This window comes from Heloderma suspectum, chromosome 1, assembly GCF_057233095.1.
Source record: "Heloderma suspectum isolate Gila_16-S chromosome 1, 16-S_ref, whole genome shotgun sequence".
Classification (NCBI taxonomy): Eukaryota; Metazoa; Chordata; class Lepidosauria; order Squamata; family Helodermatidae; genus Heloderma; species Heloderma suspectum.
This window is the reverse complement of record NC_139458.1, coordinates 214,587,049-214,608,694: the sequence shown is the minus strand read 5'-3', so window position 1 is coordinate 214,608,694 and position 21,646 is coordinate 214,587,049. Positions and strand designations below refer to the sequence as shown.

At 44.1% G+C, this 21,646-nt stretch overlaps 2 protein-coding genes across 8 annotated transcripts in view; both read right to left on the bottom strand.

The window, feature by feature from the left end:
- The window catches only part of PTH2R (parathyroid hormone 2 receptor), a 64,081-nt gene extending 55,962 nt beyond the window's left edge, over positions 1-8,119 (bottom strand). Inside the window, exon 1 of the mRNA XM_084819073.1 lies at positions 7,632-8,119. The gene's annotated coding sequence lies outside the window, so the exon portion shown is untranslated. The remainder of the gene's footprint in view (positions 1-7,631) is intronic.
- Positions 8,120-8,210: 91 nt separating this feature from the next.
- Positions 8,211-21,646, bottom strand: part of PIKFYVE (phosphoinositide kinase, FYVE-type zinc finger containing) — a 103,914-nt gene continuing 90,478 nt past the window's right edge. For 6 of the 7 annotated variants that reach the window (XM_084819038.1, XM_084819030.1, XM_084818997.1 and 3 more), the window contains 6 exons: positions 18,645-18,821; positions 17,341-17,444; positions 16,157-16,285; positions 12,238-12,499; positions 10,317-10,391; positions 8,211-9,147 (listed from right to left, as the gene is read on the bottom strand). In XM_084819038.1, the coding sequence (XP_084675164.1) occupies positions 9,032-9,147; positions 10,317-10,391; positions 12,238-12,499; positions 16,157-16,285; positions 17,341-17,444; positions 18,645-18,821 (863 nt within the window). In that variant the 3' untranslated portion in view covers positions 8,211-9,031. The remainder of the gene's footprint in view (positions 9,148-10,316; positions 10,392-12,237; positions 12,500-16,156; positions 16,286-17,340; positions 17,445-18,644; positions 18,822-21,646) is intronic. The other variant, XM_084819005.1, reaches the window with a different exon arrangement.

Sequence of the window (21,646 nt, the reverse complement as noted above, 5' to 3'; positions counted from 1 at the left end):
TGTTAACGTCTGCCAACCCTAATTTTAATACTAACAACTATTATTAACATGCAAACTGTGCTCTGAGCATGTGCAGTTTTGTATGTTAAGCTTACTTAACGGAGGGAGCAATCCTATGGCCACTAGTCAGCGGCTAGACGGCGACGGGATATCTTGTTTTCCGGGAACCGACTCCGGAGCCCACGCTACGAGGTCAGTTCCCAGAGAACCGACCTTCCCCTCCTTCCGCGCTGCCTCAGAGGCAGCACAGAAAAGGCCCGTGCTCCGTGTTTGCAAGAGGAGTGCGGAGCGGCCAAAACAGGGCGCTCCAGGGCGGGCGGAAACACCGATACGACACATCCAATGTATTGTATGGCAGCCTCCTCCCCCGCTCTGCCCTCCCGCGGCTGTCTAGCCGAAAATGCAGGGCAGGAAGAGCATGGAGGGAATGATCCCTTCCCTGCTTCTGCCCTGCATTGGATAGGCACCTCCGAGTTTGGAGGTGGGCACCTATCTGCATAGGATTGCACCCTAAATCCTAGCACCATCATGACTACAGACATAAAATGGAGTTTGCTTCTGCTGCCCATCTGCTGCCTTCATCTCTGGGTGGTCATTTGGAAGCCCCCTGGGCTGTAGGGCCCTGCACTGTGGCCCCAAGCTGCACCACTGAGGATATTACTATTTTTAAAAAACCATTAAAATCAACACAAAACGATTATTTAAATACACTTTAAAAAGAAAAACAGCTAGGGAGGCAGTTGGACTGTGGAACAGCAAGGGAACTAAAACTGTGCTAACGGGGGAAGATAAGGAGATTGCAGAAAAACAGAAGTATTTACAACTGTCTTCACTGTGGAAGATGTAGGACAGATACCCCTGCCTGGACTTACTTTTTCAGAGCAGGAGTCAGAAGTACTGAGACAAATACTGGTGACAACAGATCTAGGCCTTACTGACAAATTAAAAAAATGAACAAACCTATGCTACCTCCAGTATCAGAGGCAGTAAGCCTGTGTATACCCGTTGCTGGGGAACATAGGTGGAAGGGTGCTGTTGCACTCATGTTCCTGCTTGTGGGTTTCCTGTCAAGAGATCATTGGCCACTGTGTGAACAGAATGCTGGACTGGATGGACCCTTGGTCTGATCCAGCAGGGCTCTTCTTCTGTTCTTATGTTCATTGGGTCTAGATGGTATCAACCTGAAAGTTCTTAAAATAACTCAAATGTGAAATTGCTGATCTTCAAACAAAACTCGTGCATAAAAATCAGCCTCTATAACTGAGGACTGGAAAGTGGGCAATACCAAGTTTTAAACAGGGATCCTGGGCAAATCCAGGAAATTACTGGCCAGTTATCTTAACTTCCCAAGTAAATGGGTGAAAGCATGATTAAAGATAAAATAGGCAGGGAGGTGGCCAAGTTTGCTAATGACACCAAACTATTCAGGATGATGTGAGTAAAAGAGATTGCAAAGAACTGCAAAAGAATCTCTCCAAACTGGGTGAATGGGCATTAAAATAGCAAATTCAATTTAAAGTTAGTTAATACAGCTCAGTGTAAGCAAATGTAAAGTGATGCACATTGGGCCTAAAAGAAATAATCCTAACTTCACATATACTCTGATGGGATCTGAGCTGGCAGTGAACTGACCAGGAAAGAGATCTTGGGGTCATAGTGGATAGCTCAATGAAACGACTCAGTGTGACGCTGGGGATGAGGATTAGACAAATTCATAGAGGATAAGGTTATCAATGGCTGCTAGTCATAATGGCTATATACTACTTCCAGCATCAGAGGCAGCAGGCGTCTGAATACAACTTGCTTTGGAACACAAGCACTCATGTCCTTGTGGACTTCCCCTGGAAATCTAGTTGGCAAGTGAGGGAAACAGGATGCTGGAATTGATCCATTTTTGGTCTAATCCAAGAAGGGCTATGTTTTCAACAGTATTCTCTCTTGCCTCCAAGTAAAATGACATATCCTCCCCAAATTGCAAACCAGTCTCAGTGAACATGGAAGGATCATTATATTTATTGAAAATTTTTATATACTGCCCTTCGCCTTATGGTACCAGGAATCATTATACGTTTGTTCAGTCGCATCCATTCTGACAGAAGATGAACCCCTAATTAATTACTGCAAGACTATGTTTAATGCAAGAGTCTTGCAGACTTCAAAGTTATCACTCACATGAACATTCTGTGGAGGTGGTTACTTACTTGACTTGGAGATTTTGTCTTTCAGGACAACAGTCTTTGAGATCATGAGATGTTAAGAGTTTAGAACAGATATTTGCAAAATTTTGCCACCATGATCCTTCCTAATTCAAGTGAGAATGAGGGTTGCCTCAAGTATGTTTAAGACAAAATAAAGACAGATCCCATTGACTGGTGGAGCTTCTTCTTGGGCCGGGCAAGAGAATTCATATGTAGCTCTGAAAAGGAGCCAAATAAAAGAGCAAGTGTGTTCAAAAACCACCATGACATATTTTGATCTTTTCCGCCAAATCCAAGATCCTTCTGGGGAGACCCTGTCAGGATGTTTTACATCCTATAAGTCAAGGGTCCCCAACATGGTGACTGCAGGCACCCAACTTTTTTATTTAAAAGAATTACACAGATCCTGTTATTATTACAGATAAAATAACTGTGAAATGATCATTCTAATAATGCCAGTGAGCACAATCAAGCCTAAATTAAGCGCTTCTATGTCCTACTGATTTCAACAGGAAAGAGCTCATGCTAATGTGACTTTAGAATGCTTAACTTTGAGTCATGACCCTCATGAATACAGTGTAATGTTGTTAGGGTGAACAACTATGACATAAAGATTCGCATATATTTCACTTTTGCTACAGAAATATCAACTCAACCCAATTGGTTGAAAGACCTGATCTGAATTTTTTTATTTCTTTCCATTTTTTAATATACATACATGGATTTGTATGAAATCCATACAACGTTCTAGCAATTATACATAGACTTCAATAAGAATAGACCAAATATCCAAATAAGTATCTATTTGAAGTTGGCATCTATATGCCACCTATTCAAATATGGAAAGCTTTGTAAGGTCCTCAGTCCATTGCATTGGAGGAGGTGAGTGTTTATCCTTCCAATGTTCTAATACAAGTCTTTTAGCTGTCAAAAGGGTGCAGAGAATCCATTTACGCTGACCATGCATTAATTTCTGTGAGGCAGGTAAATAATTTAAAAGAGCGTGCACATCAGTGAATATGAAAGACAGTTCCAGTACAAAATTTTTCTGTGTAGTAACCTCCCCGCAAAAAGAAGCAACTACCGGACATTGCCAAAACATACGTTTAAAAGAAGCACTGGCTGTATTGCACCGCTAGCAATTAGCCGAATTAGACAATCCCTTATTAAAGAGATGTTGCATTGTCCAATAGCCACAACGCAAAAGTTTTTGTTGAGGAAGACGCATCCTAAGATCCATAGATGCGAAAGGTGGATACCAAAGCAGCGATCTATGGATTAGGCACTGATTAGGTGCCCACAGCAGTATCTCAAATTCCCAAATGTGCCCATAGCTCGAAAGTATGTGGATCCCTGCTCTAATCCATACTATACCAGCAAAGCACTCCTTTGAACTTATATTTGTCTGCTACAGCAACAATCCACTGAACAGAAAGGAGACACTGAGGCATGCACCTTCAAGATTATGAGTGCAAAGTACAGGGGTTGGGACAGGCAGGTGAGGGTGTAGAGGAAGTGATCCACAAAACAGCCCGACACACACACACAAAACTACACATATGCATGCACGCGCACACACAAAACACACACATCTCACACTCAGGGCAGAAATGTCACATCTTCTACTGCACTCTCCACCCTAATTAAAAAAAAATGCCCCTAAAGAGCTTGCTATGGTCCATTCATGCCTCTAACCTTGAGTAAATGGTGGCTTTATGGCCGCCATTTGCGTAAAAGACCTTTCACGCAGAATAATGAGCTGCCATTCTTATGCAAAATGGCAGCTTCCTAGGGGACCAGGCAGAGCTTGTTGGGTTGTAGAGGGGCTTGCGCAGCATGGCGAGCAGGGATGGCGAGCAGGGATGGGTCGCAGCCAGGGTTTCACAAGTGCCTGGCAAGGGTGGATGGAGGTGAGTCCATCCATCCCTGCCTCCGAGGCCCTTGCAGCCGTGACATCAGAGCTCTGTCGTTGGTAGAGGCAAAGGGGGGGGGCAAGATTGGGATGTGTATTGTGGGCAGATGGGAAGATGCTTTGGATCTAGTGTATAGCTAAGTGCTGTTCTGCACAGTTGTATCAGAATCCACCAAGGCTGAATTCCTCAAAGATCTCTAGCATTGACTTCACTGCACAATGAATCCAAGTTAATACTTTTGAAGCCCTAGTGCCACCTTTGGTGCTTTGAGGCAGTGATGAAATGAAGTAGCAAGACACACCAGAAACATTTTAATTACTTTATTTTCTATCTGTATACAAGTTAGTAAATGAAGTAGCCAATGTAATTAAATAGTTTTAACATGTCAGGATCATAAAAAATACACCCAGAACCAAGGTAGGATAGATATGTACACTTTTAAGATACATTAAATAAGTTATTTGAACATGTTTTCCAGCTGTGTGCAGTATTTTAAGGGGTATGATTCAACATTTTGCAGCACCTTACAACAGCCCCTCTGGCCTCAAAATGAGACTATTCATGTAAAGACCAGTGCCACACTTGGTTTGTGCAAGAGCACCCTTGGAATGCCACATAAGAACTGCACTATATACCCAGAAAAGCCCCCCTACTGCCCTCAAATGGTCTCAGATGGCTCCTTTTCCCTGCCCCCAAACACAAGAGCAGTTCATTACAGCATGTCTGCTCCATAGGCTCTAGATTTGGTTATTTACTCTATATACACACATGGATATGAAATCCATAGAGCAAAATTAAAAGGAAACATATTGCACTGAGCAGATCTTGAATACTGTACCAAGTATGTGCTTTTAGAATACTGTGTTATTTCCAATTTCCACTTAAAGAGGACAAGAACTTTATCACAACCCATCAGGCTTTGGGTGCCTGAAATAAACTTTTCAGATATGACATAATCTCATTAATGGTACTTACTGCTTTCTTGAAAGTGGGGGAAGTCATTATTCGAGAACTTGAAACGAAAAGGAGAATCTTAAATACTAACAGGTTTAGAAGAGCAAAAGCTATGGCAAACTTCTCAGGCCCCAGGGTTTGCTTTGAAGATGTTCCTATCATGCGAACCCCAACCACCCTTCCTTTTGGTGGAAGTTACAACAGGTGGGTGTACTCTGTTGAATAGAAAGTATTCATTACAAATTGTGTGTTCCTGTGGGAGAAATCTCTGCTAGTTTTGGTAGCAAAGTTTACGTCAATGGAACTTACATCAGCCTCCTGACTTGTCCAGGATCTGACTTTGATTGTTGCTGTATATGCATGCACTAGAATGAGCAGTCCTACATAAAACTGTAAGTGAGGGATCACATTTTTGAATGCTCCATGTAAAAAAACAGTACCTCCCTGCAAGAAACAAATCAGAATCTCAGGAAGAGGTATGAGCTAGAACATCTTGCCCTGGTGAGTTAGTTTTCTTACTTCAGGGAGTTTAAAAAGGAAACAAGAGGAAACACTGTAAAGTGAGATTTCCCCCACCTTCAGTCTGAACTGGTACAGCCCACTTCTTCCACCACCACATTCTGCTATGTGTGTAGAGCAGACCTGTAACCTCGTTATGTTGCCTTGCACTTTAAATACATGGAACTCTCTCAAGTCCCAACTGCATCTGAAGTTGTGTGCAACATAATTAACAATATACTATTTGCCAAGAGAAGATCAATGAACAGTGGAGTTGCTTCAGGAATCATGCTCGTCTCTCAGAGCAAGTTGCTTGCATTTCAGCTATACACCCATTCTTAGACAAGGGAGTAGCTTTCATGGCTTTAAGCGATCAAGTTAAGACAATGGGATTTCAGGAAGAGAGAAATGCCTCTTGCATCTATGTTGCAAGATACCTGCTTTTGCAATCAGTGGAGGCTGTTTGGTTCTTCTGTACAACCATGCGGCTGGCAGAAATACACATCTGGCTGTGTTACTGTTAAAATACAGCCTAAGCTAAGGGCTACTTCTTGGGCCCAAACTCAAACTAGACATAAAGGGAGAGCCGTGTGCACTTATTCCCTGTTCACATGTGCCTTGTTGATATGTAAAGGTTTTTGTTCACTTGTTTGGTACTTGCATTAAATGGAGCACACAAGTGAGGGCAGCAAAACTATGCTCACCTTACTTCACTGCACTTTATCAGTTCACATAATTTACTTGGAGTTCAGCACCAATACTAGAAGCAAACAGGACCAGGGAGAAAATTGTCTGAAGCAACTGAGAGCAACGAGATTGTGGGGGGGGGATTTTTCTCCTAAATCACCCACATAGTCATACATTCCACACTTCATATAAAAATAGACTGCCCGCACACGCACGTTATACATGGCTATGGAACTTGAAATATGAATGAAAATGGACACAGCTGCCCCACAATATCTAGTCTGGCCCTTATGAGTCACACCCAAATACAAACATGTATCATATAAAGCATAGCGTTGTATAATGCAAGACTTTTTCTTCCAAGTTACAGAAAGATGATCTGGCCTTTTCCACTGTTGCTACTTGCATATTGTTTAAAAGAGAGATCTATTCTTTATCTATGAGAGGTCTATGATTTCTACATATGTGTACACTTCATAACCATTGTCATACATACACTTGTTTTGTCCTCAGGCCGGTTACCAAAAAAAAAAAGACTTTTAAGAAGCACCTATAAGGAAAGCCACTTGGATATCATACATTGTTATTTAAATGCACACAACAAACCTGTCCCATCCCTTACTTTAAACCAGCTCAAGCTTAATACTTGTATGGAAAATTAAGGAATGCTTTATTTTTTTTTATGGAGCTCAAAGTGGAAGGTTATCAGTTGTAAAAAAAGAGGGAATATAAAGAGGCCAAAGCTCAGTTATAACCACCCATTTATTGAAACTGGCTATCTGCTCTCATATTAAAAACCTTACAACTGCAGACTTGAATAAATTAAAATAATTTGCTTTCCGCCTACCTTATTGAGAGCTGAATTTCCCCTATGAAAATGTAGGCCAACATAGACCCTGGATAGGACAGTGTACCTGTGTGCGCATTACCAATTTCTCTGTAAGCCAGAATCAAATGTCTAACAAGTAAATCTCTCACTGTCACATTCTCACAATATGCCTCATCTGGCTTAACAGACTTCTCAGCTTTCCACAGAGACTTCTATCCACTTCACGTGCTATAGGTGTCACGACTATGGAGGAGAGGCTTCTACAGGAAGACAAAGTAGCAGTGTTGGCCTTTGTTGACTGCTTACAACGGAATTGCAGGCTTGCAATCACCATCGAATGGTGCTCACCTTTCCCCAGGCTGCATGGAGAAGGCTGATCATAAGGGGAAACTAATGTCAGATCTAGTACATTACCCAGTATCTGTGTTCAAACCAACACCCCATACAATCATGGTTTTGAGGACAACATTAGTCTTGCCTCCTTAACTACAAACACACTTATTTTTACTGGCCTTTATTATATACAAACTCAAGTAAACATTTCATACTTACAGAAAAATAATTAAAAAGTGCTTATTCTCAGGTTGCGAAGATGCCCAAATCTCCATATATCTGGTCTATTGTGCCACACAACCCATCTTCATACAGTTATTGTTCAGAGCGCCTATAAGAATTGCAAATGAGTTTCCACAGTGCCAAATGAACTATTGCTGAAACAACCCATTTGTTAACATTACTGAAGTGTGTAGGGACTGGGGTTTTACTTTCCTCAAAACCGTACTGAAATTAGAAGAAACCAGGACTATCTACAGTGGAGGACTGATTCTTTAAGGCACCCTTTAGGTACTGAATGAAAACAAATACTAATAAAAAATAACCAAGTACCTCTTGTGGAGTGGGGCTGAGGAGAAGAATGTAGTAAAATTAAATGTCTATTTTATGGCAGTACCTAGTGCAGGAGTGGACTACCTGTGGTCCTCCAGATGTTTTGGCTCACAATTCCCATCATCCCTCACCATTGACTATGCTGGCTAGGGCTGATGAGACTTGTAGGCCAGAACATCTGGAGGGGCACAAGTTGCCCACCCCTGAGATTTCTATCAAGATTGAGGCCCTTTTCATGGAATCATGGAGCTTCCTTTTGAGAAAATTTGGCTTGTGGGTGCATTTTATTTGAAAGAGGACAGCTATATTTCTTGGTATGTTGCTGAAATCTAAGCTGGGGTACACAGAGGCAAGTTGCTTATCAGTAAAATATTTGACCAATATTTATACAATTAAAAGAAAGCAGGGCTACAAATGATGAATTTTTATGTTGATAAATGGCTAAAATCCTCATCTAATACTGCTCATGAAAACAAGTAAAACAACATCAGTGCAGAACAGATCAAATTTTACACAATAATGCTTACAGAAATTACTCTTGTCACAGCAGTGGCCTTATTAACAGATTTACTTGGTTCCTCATAACTGAGAAGCATATTTTAAAGATAGCAATAGCCCCACTGCAATAGCTTCAACAGGCTGATTTGGGGCCAGAATGCCCACTGTTTTTTCATATTAAGACACTTTATAGCCACAGGCCTCTTCTGTACAAGACATCACCACAAACAGGTTTCAGTGCTCCAATGTGATGTACAGCAACCTGTGGAAGATATCGCATAGGTGAGAGGCTAATCTATTTCGTGGTCCCATTTATGTCCTTGTGAAGGTATAGCTCTGATTCTGAGTAACTCTGAACACCATCCTCCAGCCTCTTTCGTGACCATTCTGACACCTAAACTTAAAGTGCAGACTTCATACTCCAGACACACGCAGTTCGAAGGCAGTACTTGAAGATCCTTTAGCTGCTACTGAAGAGGCCAAGTTGTGGGTGGAAGGACAGCATTGCCTTGCGTTCTTTTCAAGCCAGAAGAAATTATTCCATCGCATCACCCAAGAGGTGCTTCACTTTAGCAATTCAGGCCCAGCCCTGTCCAGTGATCTGGCACCATCAGAAAATACTTGTCCATCGCTTCACAAAACCTGGTACGGTACAATTCTGGAGATACTACAGTTGGCATTTTACCTAATAATTTATAGAAATTAACTTGAGTCAGCAGGAACACAATAATAGCTAAACTTTATGAGCAGTATCCAATTGGGGCCTTCCGCATGTGGCCAGCCCCACCAGTTCTAGTCTGCAAGTGGCTCCTACCGCTTGCACGATGCAATGTAGAACTTCCAGGGGCAAGCCCTAAAACAAGCAGAAGCGCTCGTTTCTGGAAGAGGTAGGGCTCTGGCAACCTCTCAACTTCCAGAAATAAGCATTTCTGCTGGTTGCGGGGTTTGTCCCTGGAAGCACTATATCACATCGCACAAGCGGTAGGGACTGCTTGCGGACCAGGGACAGCAGGACCAACCAAGCACAGAAGGCCCTAACTGGATACTGCCCTATGATAGCATCTAGATGTTTTACTCAAGACTGTACTTGGCAAAGAGCCTCAAAAAACACTAGACGTTGTTCTGAAGACCATTAAAACCAGATAGGCAGGGCATAACCCCAAGGGCATTATTTCTTCCCATTTAAAGATGGGAATAATGAATGGAGGTATTAGTACAAATGCTGCGATGAAGATGGAAAAACAAACCAAATCTTGAGCACCAACTGAAGTTTTCGGTTACATGATGCTTACTCTCAAGCTGCAGACAATACTCATCTATACGCCGTGATCTTCAAATGTACATGTAACTCAGCAGCATGACACTGCAAAGCATCAGGCTGCCATGCAAAGGATATTATGCCCAAATGGCAGGATGATACTCCCAAGCAAGTATTTAGGGGCAGGCAAGAAAAGGTAATTCTAACAAGTATGGCGTAATGGTTAGAGTGTTGGACTGGGACTCAGGAGATCCGGGTTCTAGTCCCCATTTGGCCATGGAAGCTCACTGGGTGACTTTGGGCCAGTCACTGACTCTCAGCCTAACCTACCTCACAGGGTTGTTGTGAGGATAAAATGGAGAGGAAGAGGACTATGTAAGCTGCCTTGGGTTCCTTGCCAGAGGAAAAGAGGTGGAATACAAGTGTACTAATAAAATAAAAACAAGTAAATTGGTTTCTGCCTCCCAATATAGTTTCTATTCAGAGTAGAGAGATCCATGGTATTCCCCCAAACTCTTTTAATGCCTTGATGGCTTTTTAGCAGATAAGGTGGTATACAGCATCAGCTATAACTTGGAAACAATTCTTAGACTCACCTTGACCTCCTAAGATGCCTGTTGACTTCACTACCATTTCAAGCCTTTTGTCCCAAGTAAATGTGCGAATGTAATCTGCAATAAAAAGATAACATGGGTTAGCTATAGAGACCTATGCAAGGCCAACCCCTGATGCTATCTAGAACTTGTGCCATAAACAAATATATTTACATGTTCACAGTTCCTTCTGTCTACATGGAACCTCTTCACATCCCCACTTCTGTAATGCTATTCACCTATTTCTCTTCCTAGCTCATCGTCTTGAGGCTCCATAGGAAAGGGATGTCTTCCTCCAGATGTTTTACATGCATTTGGATGGCAGGTATCATCCATTTCAGTTATAACTGCTTAACAAAGCTGACAGCCAATTACCTGCAGCTGACACCAGTATCCTAAAATCAAATGGTATGCTCAGAGAATCATTGTTCTCAGTGCACTGTTCTGAATTTCAGGATGCTACAAATGTTTTATAAACAGCAAAAAATATTAAGCCGATTTTGGAAGGCTAAAGGTTGCGTTTTACAACAGAGACACCACTCTGAGGCTATTCCACATGACTGAAGAGGACTAAACACTGAAACACAAATAAAATGTGGATGTTTGCTTCTGATTTTTAAAGATACATCAGATTTGGATGGTCTAACTCACAAGATGGGTACCCCTTTCAGCCAGAGGGCGAAATTCCATTTCAGAGAAGCTCTCAGGAGCTGCATTCCCGCAGTGGGTGTGGCCACAGGCAAAAGGTATGAGCCCCAAATATGGTAGCTTTAGGATGCAATCCTATGTATGGCTGGCTGGGGAATGCTGGGAGTGGTAGGACTTTTCCATCTAAACATGTACAGGATTGTGTTCTAAAGTTCTTAGTGCCAGTAACTAAGTCTCAGGAGAGGCATTTCAACCTTTTAGAGTGGGAAGAAGACTGCACAAAAGTCAGGAAGCCACCAAAGGATTATTGGTCAGGAGGCAAGGAGTGTGGCTACCTGGGGAACCCAAGAGGGCCAAATTGGGATGCCAGAAGTGCAGGATTAGCCCACAGGCCTGAGGTTCCCCATCCCTAGTCTAACTGAATCTCTAAGGATAAAGCTTACAGTAGAGACAGCCAAGCAGTGAGTGGGGGCTGACCCAAGCAGCACAGCAGCCCATACAAAGAGCTTGCCTTGGGGAGCAGCTGCCACATGGAGTACATCCCAAGCAGGCTCCGCCTAAGGAGCCCTCCTAGGATCAACCACTCCTTGGTTGTTTCAGGTCATAAGAAGAGCCATGCTGGTCAGACCAAGTCAGACCATCTAGTCCAGCATGCTGTTCACACAGTGGCCAATTAGCTGCCCATGCAAAACCCACGAGCCGGTCACGGGCGCAACAGCACCCTCCCACCCATGCCCCCAGCAACCAGTGTACATAGGCTCACTGGTACTGGAGGTAGCACATAGCCATCAAGACTAGTAGCCATTGATTGCCTTTTCCTCCAGGAATTTGTCCAGCCCCCTTTTAAAGCCATCCCAACTGGCGGCCATCACTACATCCTGTGGTACTGAATTCCATAGTTTAACTATGCACTGTGTGAAGTACTTCCTTTTATCTGTCCTGAATCTCCCACCAAACAGCTTCATGAGATGACCCTGGGCCCTAGTATTGTGAGAGAGGGAGAAAAGTGTCTCCCTTTCCACATTCTCCAAACCATGCATAATTTTGTACACCTCTATCATGTGTCCCCTGACCCTCCTTTTTTCCAAGCGAAACAATCCCTCATAGGGGAGATGCTCCAGCCCCTTGATCGTTTTAGCTGCCCTTTTCTGCACTTTTTCCAGCTCTACAATATCATTTTTTAGGTGTGGTGACCAGAACTGGACACAGTATTCCAAGTGTGGTCACACCATAGAGTTGTATGGGGGCAGTATGATATTGGGTCAAAGTTACGTACCAATAATCCCAACCACAAGTTCATCGCTGGTATCATCCCGGCCCACCAAAAGAGAATAGTCAATGATGAGATGGCTGGAAAGGAAGTATGAATCGCTGTGGATGGAAGCCTTCAACACAGCCTTGGAGTGGGAACGGATGTATAAGGGATTGTCCCGCACTAACTTCAAGAGGTTTTCATCCAGCAGAACCACATCGCAGCTTTCTTTCCCAGTGTCCATTTTGACATTTCTGTTCCGCAAGGAGCCTTTCAGGTCAAAGACCTAGTAGCAAAAAAGGCAGCAAGTTTCACAATGGGGGAAATTATTTCTTCAAAATCCCAGAACAGCAGTACCCAGTTTATTTAATAAGGGAATTCCTGCAATGCCTCCCCACCTAAATCAGCTAAAAATTTAGAAGCTGTATTACATAAACTTTATACATTTTTTAAAAAATAAATTGAATCATGTAGTAAAATGCTTGTTATTTATTAGTAACTTTTTTGCTTGTGTCCCAGATCTGATGCTGAATCAGTGTTATAGCAAGTCTTTAAACTAGAACCTCAAATTGCCACTCCCTGAACACCACAGCCATTGCAGTTAAGTAGGCAACAACATGGCCTTGGAACATGCCAAGTTCAAACCTCGAGCATCTCTATACTAGCCTAAAATTCTGCATTTAAAACAGGGCTTTCTGCTTCCATGTTAAATGCAGGATCATGACAGACTCCCTTTACGGATGCTTCCTTCCCCCCACTTTCCCCCCTCCTTTTCCCCCCTTATTGAAGTCTTCCATATGTTTCATTATACAGCCGCTAGATGGCGTTGTGGTCTAGCGCCTCTTATTGTAGGTTTTCCTGTTTTCATGGAGGGAACTAAAGCAGAACTCAAGCACAGTAATTTGTTAGCTCATTTTCTCCGATCTTTTAAAAAATGGAATAAAGGTAATTTAGTGCGGGGGACGCCCTGGAGGTTGATGACATCATCTAAAGGACCCATAAACTTCCATGAGTAACCAATCTCAACAGCAGGATAAAAACTCCATGTGGAGAAGCCCTTCTTATCAGCCAGAAATGCGTTTGGATGGCCTTAAAGTCACAGCTGCAGCCTCTGGCCTTCCACCCATAAAATGGTAAAGAGCAGGGGGCTGTTTCACATGGTTATTCCAAGACTGATTAGCCTTCCTCCTCAAATATCCAGGGGGCATTTTGTTATATGTTTTAAGTTTCTATGTTTTACTTGACTTTTGATAGTACTGGATCTTACTATGAGTTACTCTGGGTGCTTCTTCTTGAGGCAGAAAAGTGGGATATATGTGTTAACAAACAACAAGATGAAGAAGGGTTAACATTCCTGAGACAAAAAGCTATACAGTGGGAGATGAGAGGGGGAAGGAAGTGGGGCCACTTCACCAGCCCTACTAAAAATTCATCCCCATCCCCCCTCCCCGCTTCCCTCCCCATTCCTCCTCCTTGTGTGTTGAGTTTTTAGACTGTAAACCTGTGAACAGGGACTGCCTCGTTTTACGGATTATATGTAAGCTGCTCCAAGAGCCTCTTTGGCTGAGGAGTGGGATAAAAATGCTTTAAATAAAATAAATAATAGGAGTGGTTGTATCATAAGTCTAAATAAATGCTGCTGAACTGTAAATAAAAAGATACCTTCTTAAGTTTGCTACAGAATTTCTACCGCAAAGTAACCTGTGTGTCAGTAACAGTTCAGCTAAAATTTGCAAAGAACTAATTCTGCGCGCACATGCACACACACACACTCCAATAAAAAGACACTTTGCTCTAACAATTTTGCAAGCCAGTATTTGAAGAAATGTATTACACATAAGGCTGAGACAGCTGGTACACATTTAATGCCAAACCATGGCCCAGTGAATATGCAATAAGGGGACATTTGGCCAGGATAAAATCTAAAAGGCATGATGTTAGTTAAGACCGTATTACTCAAGAATGATGCAATTTTAATTTTTTTTAAATCACACAGGTATGAAATCTAATGTTCTTGCTTATAAACCTGGTAGTTCCAAGCCATATGAGCTGCCACAGACTGAAGTTCACCTGAACAGGCATTTCTAAGGAAGTTTAGAATTCCTGCTACAATTAGCAGCAGGTTTGTATCATTTGTCCCAGTGTCCCAGGGTCAGAAGAATCATTCAGATCAAGGACAGCAACTTAGCTGCAGAAGGGAGCATTTATTTTCCCCTAAACTCTTAGACTGACTTTATAAGTTGTACTCATTTTCATGAAACGAAGACTTCTTTATGCACGTATACATCTTGGAAGTCAAATTGTTGTGGCACAACAAAAAGGTACGGCTACCCACAAAGATTGGAGGGTGGCGCCTTGCCAAAGTCCAACACTGGGCGGAAATAACATCGGCAAGCCATCAATGGCCAAGTTTGCACGTCACTTTACGCCATGGTGGCTTAATAAACTACTCACACTAGCTTATTCTGAAAATAAGCTACTGTCATCCTCCACAAGATTGGCCAAATGGGCTACTGTGAGAAGCGTATTTTCTCTGCCCATTCCCCTCCTCCCTCTCCAGTCCTCCCGCTGTGTGGGAGGGTATCCCTGCTTCCCGTGCATTGCAGTTGGCATGGAAAAGTGAGCAGTGTCAGTCTTCTCATGGAGGGCAGTAAATGTGGTACTTTGCAGTAGTGGGATTGTGCCATCAAGGGAGGCTGTGCTGTGCTGCCTGACTTTGCTTTTTCACAGAGAAGTGGCCAGAAAAGGGGGAAAGGGGTGGGGGCTATAACTCCTTGGCAGTTTGCTGGAATGGGGCAAAATTGCATAGGTGGGGACCCCTCACAGGGCACCTCCAAAAGCTGTAGTGGATGACTATGCAATTTTTCTTCATGGAAAAGTGTGCATGTTTTTCCCCATTCCCCCATTGCCCCCTATTCTGCAGTTGCCTCTGTTCCTCTTTATTTTTCCTTTGCACATTTCCGAATTTGCACATGTACAGAGTTGTGATCAGGGATCTTTTCCTCTGCCTTTTCTTTTACACAAATGTGCAAAAGCGCATTTTCACGGAGAAGTCTGTGAATGTGTAACTTCACTGTCACGGGATCATGTGATCTGTGAAGGCTGGGATTCTCAGCAGGGGAGGCTTGTCATTGTGTTACTTCACAGCTGTGGGATCATGCAATCTGGAAATGCGGGCCAGAAAAGGAAAAAAGGGGGTGGGAGCTCTAGTTCCTTGACAGTTTGCTGGAATGACACAAAATTGCACAGCTGGGGTCCCCTCATAGGGAGCCTTCAGATGCTGTAGTGGATAATTGTGGAACTACACTTCATCATGGAAACATGAGCAGTTCTTTCCCTATTCTCCTATTTCCTAAGTAGGCAGTTCCAAAGTACCGATCAGGGAAGCCTGTCATTGTGTAACTTCATTGTAGCAGGGTAGCATGATAGCACAAGGCTGTCATTGTACTCGGGGAAAGCTGTCATTTTGTAACCATAGTGCAGCATCAGGGAAGGCTGTGCTTGTTTGGCTGCGGTTGTCCCTGGGCTGTTTGTCAGAAAAAGGGCTCGGCAGGATGGAGCAGAGCAGCCACAGCAGTTCTGGCTGCTCTTGCGAGCTGACTCTGTAGGCAACTGGAATACGCCATAGTGAGCGCCAGATGACACAATAAGCCATGGTGGCTTGAATAAACCTCACTGCAGATTGTGGCCTATCAGAGTAGCTTATTGGGGGGAAATAAGCCATCGTGGTACAGGAAAACCACGTAGAGACAACATGATAAACCACCATGGCTTATTCAGAAAAATAACCCATCGCAGCTTATTGTGATATGCAAACCCAGTCATTATCTCCAAGTGTAATGAGCTGCTGCTGGCAGCTTTACTGAGCCTCCTACTGGCAAGAGAAATAGCAGCTCAAGAGAGAGATAAGCTTGCCATGCCTGTGGATGAGCCACTTACTCACCTGAGCCATCTTTCTGCCATAGAAGAGGTTTTCCATGACCAAGAGATCAAGCTTCTTCTCTGTGTTGTTCTGAGAGTTCTTATAACCAATCCGATAAACCCCAAGTATCTTGGCCAAAGCTGTTGGCTTCTGAAATAGACAGGTGGTCTGCTCATTTGTTTCTTTTAAAAGGTTTTAATTGTTTTGATATGGTGTTTTATTCTTTTATCTTTGTTGCTCACCACTCCTATATCTTTTGATGCAGAGTGTTACATAGAAACATAGAATCATAGGATAGTAGGGTTGGAAGGGGCCTACAAGACCATTGAGTCCAACCCCCTGCTCAATGCAGGAATCCAAGTCAGAGCATCCCTGACAGATGGCTGTCCAGCCTCATCTTGAACGCCTCCTGTGTGGGAGAGCCCACCACCTCCCTAGGTCATTGGTTCCATTGTCATACTGCTCTTAACAGTCAGGACGTTTTTCCTGATGTTCAGCCGGAATCTGGCTTCTTGTAACTTGAACCCATGATTCCGTGTCCTGCACTCTGGGATGATCGAGAAGAGATCCTGGCCTTCCAGGACATAAATACTATAAATAAATAAGATGCTCAAGTTTCAACTCACAAATAAAATCCTCTAGGGGGAGGGAAGAATCTGCAAAAATATTGCCAGCAGTTGTGTAGTGGAACCAGGGCTTGCAGGGACAGTGACATTATCCCCCCCACCCCCCGCCAAATTGCCTGTTCTCTCTGAGTCTAGCTGCAATTCTCACAGAAGCTGGGGGGGTGGGTGTGGCAGGGGAATGAATTTTCTCCAACAACAATATAGTGTTCCCTGTTGTAACGCAAAGTATTTTCGGGTGACCTGGTCTTGAATGGGCAATTAAGACCCATCAGCTTTACAAAAGACCTGCTCCTCGTGGAGGTAAAGCTACTAGAACTGGTTTGTTGAAAGGGATCAACACAGCTTCCTGCAATTTTCAGACCCTCCTTGGGGGAGTGGCTACAGGGACTGCCATGATGAGCGCCTGCACTTCAAACATTACCACTACACCCCTGCTTGGCAGATTCTCTAGACAGAAATCTTACTTCAAAATGTACTCTTCCTTGATCATGACTAGCTCCCCTACACAATTCACATTTAAAACTAGGAGGCAGGGCTCAAGATTAAAGGGCAAGGGAGAGAACATTTCAAACATCTCACCTTTTGCTGAACTGCATTGGTAATATACGTGAAGTAGTGTGGGGCAAAGTCTAGAAAGGACTGGACTTCCAGGCGGGGCATTTGTTTCAAGATGAATCGGTCATCTAAAGAAGAATGTGTGTTCATGTATTGTATGAGAAGGACATACTTAAAAAAAAAAAATTGTACACAAATTATCCAACCCAATCAGCATCTTCACCTAAAATTAGGGATGTTCGAAAATTCCGCCACGAATCTCAGGGAGGCCGAATGCCAGCGCATTCGGCCCCCTGAAATCGGTGGCGGAACGGCCTGCCCCCCCGCCCCCCCGGGACAAGACTTACCTTGGGTGGATCTTCCTGGCGGCAGCGGCTCTGGTGGCGGTTCAGCGGCAGCGGCCGGTCTTCCAACCGGCCGCCGCCACCATTTCCAGTTAAAAAAAAAAAGTGATAGGCTACGTAAAGATTTACGTAGCCTATCACGGCTAGGTTTTAAAAACAAACTGTGATAGGCTACGTAAATGTTTACGTAGCCTATCATGTCTGACTTTAAAAAAACAACAACAACGCGCGTATGCAAATGGCGGCGGCCACGGCCGCCATTTGTGTTCCTTATTTTGGCACGTCTTAGTCTACGTAAACATTTACGTAGACTAAGACGGCGAAAATAAGGGGAACGCAAATAGCGTAGCGGACACTATGCTATTTGCGTTCCCCTTTTTTTCGCCGTCTTAGTCTTCGTAAATGTTTACGTAGACTAAGACGTGCCAAAATAAGAAACGCAAATGGCGGCGGCCGTGGCCGCCGCCATTTGCGTACGCGCCTTGTTGTTTTTAAGTCAGCCGTGATAGGCTATGTAAACATTTACGTAGCCTATCACGGCTGACTGCAGGGACGCAAACGGCGGTGGCTACGGCCGCCGCCATTTGCGTCTCTGCTAGCCAGCGGCCGGATGTCCGGCTGCTGGCGGGGCCGGCCGGCGGCTCTGCAGAATCCCTGCGGAGCACAGCCGGCCGGCCAGGACTCCGGCGGGGAGGAATGGCGCACCTCCCCCCCCCGGCGAGGATTCCGGGGGGAGGGACGGAACACCTCCCCCCCAACCATAAACATAATCCGCAAAAGGCAAGTGCCTTTCGTACATCCCTACCTAAAATCACATCACAGATGGAAGTTATAATTTTGATCCAAGTTTCAGCTCTAGGCATTCCAAGGTTAGCACAGGGGTGATCCAAGATGTGCTCAAGTAGCCTAATCCATTCATATGGAATAAACAGAGCCAACATTTATGGAGAGGGAAAACTAAGACGTTTCCCCATCAGAAGTTACCTTCAGTCACATAAAAAGCAGCTCCTGATTTGCCTCCTCGTGCCTGCCAAGGCAGTGAGTGAGAGAGGGAACGGATGAAATCTTCTTCACTGCTTCCAAGTATCACTTCACGCATTTTATGGAACTCCCCTGCGTAGTAAATCCGGCAGTAGAACTTGGCGTTTGTATCAGAGAATTCTACAAAGAAACATGGAAGGAGAGGAGCCTATATCACACAGGTGTGTGTGTGTGTGTGTGTGTGTGTATGTGTATACATATACATATATATATATGTAACAGGAGGTCTGTTTTCTAGAAGAGAGGCTCACCCATATTTAAGGTGTCCTCTTTTCAGACTCCTTGTATCCCCTCACCCTAACCTAGCTAACTCTTACTTGAAGATCATCTGTCTTCTTTAGGGCTTTCCTTTAAGAAAACTAAATGTGCAAAAGTGACCTGTAGTATGTTTGGCAGTTTTACATTTTGTATACTACCTTGGGAAAAAATCCCTAAAAGGCAGCTTATCAGCCTTTTAAATAAAAATAATAACATAATAAAATATATCCCTCCTTTCTTTTATGATAGAATTTAAGGTGGCATACGGAGGGTTCCCAGGGAGTTTCCCATTTGCGCATTGACCAGATATACTCAGCTTCAGCAAAGCTGCTGCATCGTGAGCCTTTAAAACTATGCCCTGGGATATAGCCCTGTAGGAGGAGCAGCCATGACAAAGGGACGGGGAGACACACCAGCGCTGGAAGGTTTGGAAGACCTTGAGGATGATTCAGCAATCGGAAAAAGGGTCTGGTGGCCCAAGACTTCATGCAATCCCACAAAAGGTCTAAGAGCTTTCTGTATCTTGCAACTGACACTTCGAGATCCAGCTATTGGCTAACTAGGCCAACCTAAATAGAAATTCCAATTCAGCCTCTGGAGCATGTTGTTAATATTCATTCACACAGTCCAAGAATAGCACAGGGACCCTGAATGGCTTGATTAGTTCAGCTTGCCAGGAAGTTTGTATGAAACTTTATTACAGAAAGGGTGGGGTGGGGTTAAGTAAGATGAATCCAAAAAGGGTCTGAGCCTTACAAAAATAATGCAGAAAGTAAGGCAGAATATATGAAAGACAGCAGAGAAATACCGTGTGTAACAACATGGATGTCTGCTTTTACACCCTGAAGTTATTTCTAACCATTGTAACGTGGCAAAGAAAACTACAAAACATTGGACAGAATCCAATGGTGACCACCTGTGAGCGGCCAGCCCCACCGCTTCCATTCCGCAAGTGGTGCCCACCACTTGCGCAAAGGAGATTTAGTGCTTCTGTGGGCAGCCTGACACAAGCAGAAATGCTCATTTCTGGACTGGGGCAGGTCGGCGGAGCTTGCATAAGGCAGCATTGCCAACCTGCTCTGTTCCAAAAATTAGCATTTTTACTCATTTCAGGGCTTGCCTCAGGAAGTTATAAATCTCCACTGTGCAAGCGGTGGGTGCTGTTTGCAGAACAGAAGCGGCAGTGGGCCCCACTTGTGGATGGGCATCACTGATTACTAACCAAACTCCACAAAATTGATTGTTTTAGGCAGCAGGTTTGTATGGCAGGCAAGGACAGAACAGTAGTGGGGAGAGAAATTAAATAGTAGCCTTCAAAACAGAGGAGGCTGCCTTGTACCAAGTCAGATCGCTGGTCTATCCAGCTCAGTGTTATCTACACCAGGGATAGGCCACCTGCTCTCTCCAGAATCTTTTGGAATGCTATTCTCGTAATCCCTGACGGTTGCCTGTGCTGCCTGGGGGTTATGACAGCTGTAGTCCAAAACACCTGCAGGGCGTCAGATTACCCGCCCCTGGTCGACACTGACAGGCAGCAGCTCTCCAGGGTCTCAGAGAGGAGTCTTTCCCAGCCCTACCTGGAGATGGGCTCTACTGCTGAGCTACGGCCCTATGCTACAAAGGCCTCGGGGGGTGGGGGGGACCCTTGGGGCTATGTAATTGTTGTCTCTTAGTAATAAAACAAATTTTAGGCCTGAGTCCTACAGGAAAAAAAATAAGGTGGCATTCGCTACCAATACCCCTGAAGCCCACATGCTGACATGCATCAAGACATGGAGGGGCCTGAAACAAGGTAAGCTACAATCCTTTGGAAGCCCCAGTGTAAGAGGCTGTGAACAGGCACATCAATATTTGCAGAATGTTTCATTGCCGTCACTCCCTTTACTTCTGCTCCTTGGACTTTTCAAGGGAGCCTTTGGAGTAAGAACAATAATGCCTGCACTGCTGCAGTACCGTCAAACATTCAGTGTATTTCACAAACATGATGTAAGTAATCCAGACAACTGTGTGAAGTAGATGAGCCTTACCATCCCTCTGCTGCATACTGGGTGAGGGGTGATGTCAAGAGATAAGCAAGCCGCCAAGGCCATCTTAGGAGCCGGTTCACACCATCACTGTGGCTTAAATAAGCCACAGTGGCTTAAGCCGCCGCGGCTTGCTTAAGCCGCGGTGCATGCCAGGAACAATTTGAATAATCACCACCCAGATGCAGCTTGTCATGTCGTCCGGACATGGGCAGCATGGCTTGTTTGAGGGCTAAACACCTCCCACACCTGCCTACAAAGCTGCTCTGGAGGACCCCCTGGGCCAGAATTGGCAACCTACTCACACAGGAGGATCTTTGGGTCCAAGCCACTCTGTTCTGCCACTGCTTTCAAGATTGACAAGAAAGTCCCCTTGGTTTGGACAGAGTCTACATGACAAGGACAGGCTGAGATATCCCTCCTAACAGGATCTTCTTGAACTGCCGCAACACTATTTCACTGAGGCCGTATTTTAGTGGGCAGACCAAGGATTTAGCAGGCAAAAAAGGATACACGTGTAAATGTTGCTCTGAACCGCCATGATAAATGGCATAAATATCTAAATATACCAGCATAAACCCCTGCAGATTCCTATCCAGATTTCCCAGCGCATCTGAAATCTAGAAAAGCTTAGACTTCTTGGGTTTTATGATCACTTTATCT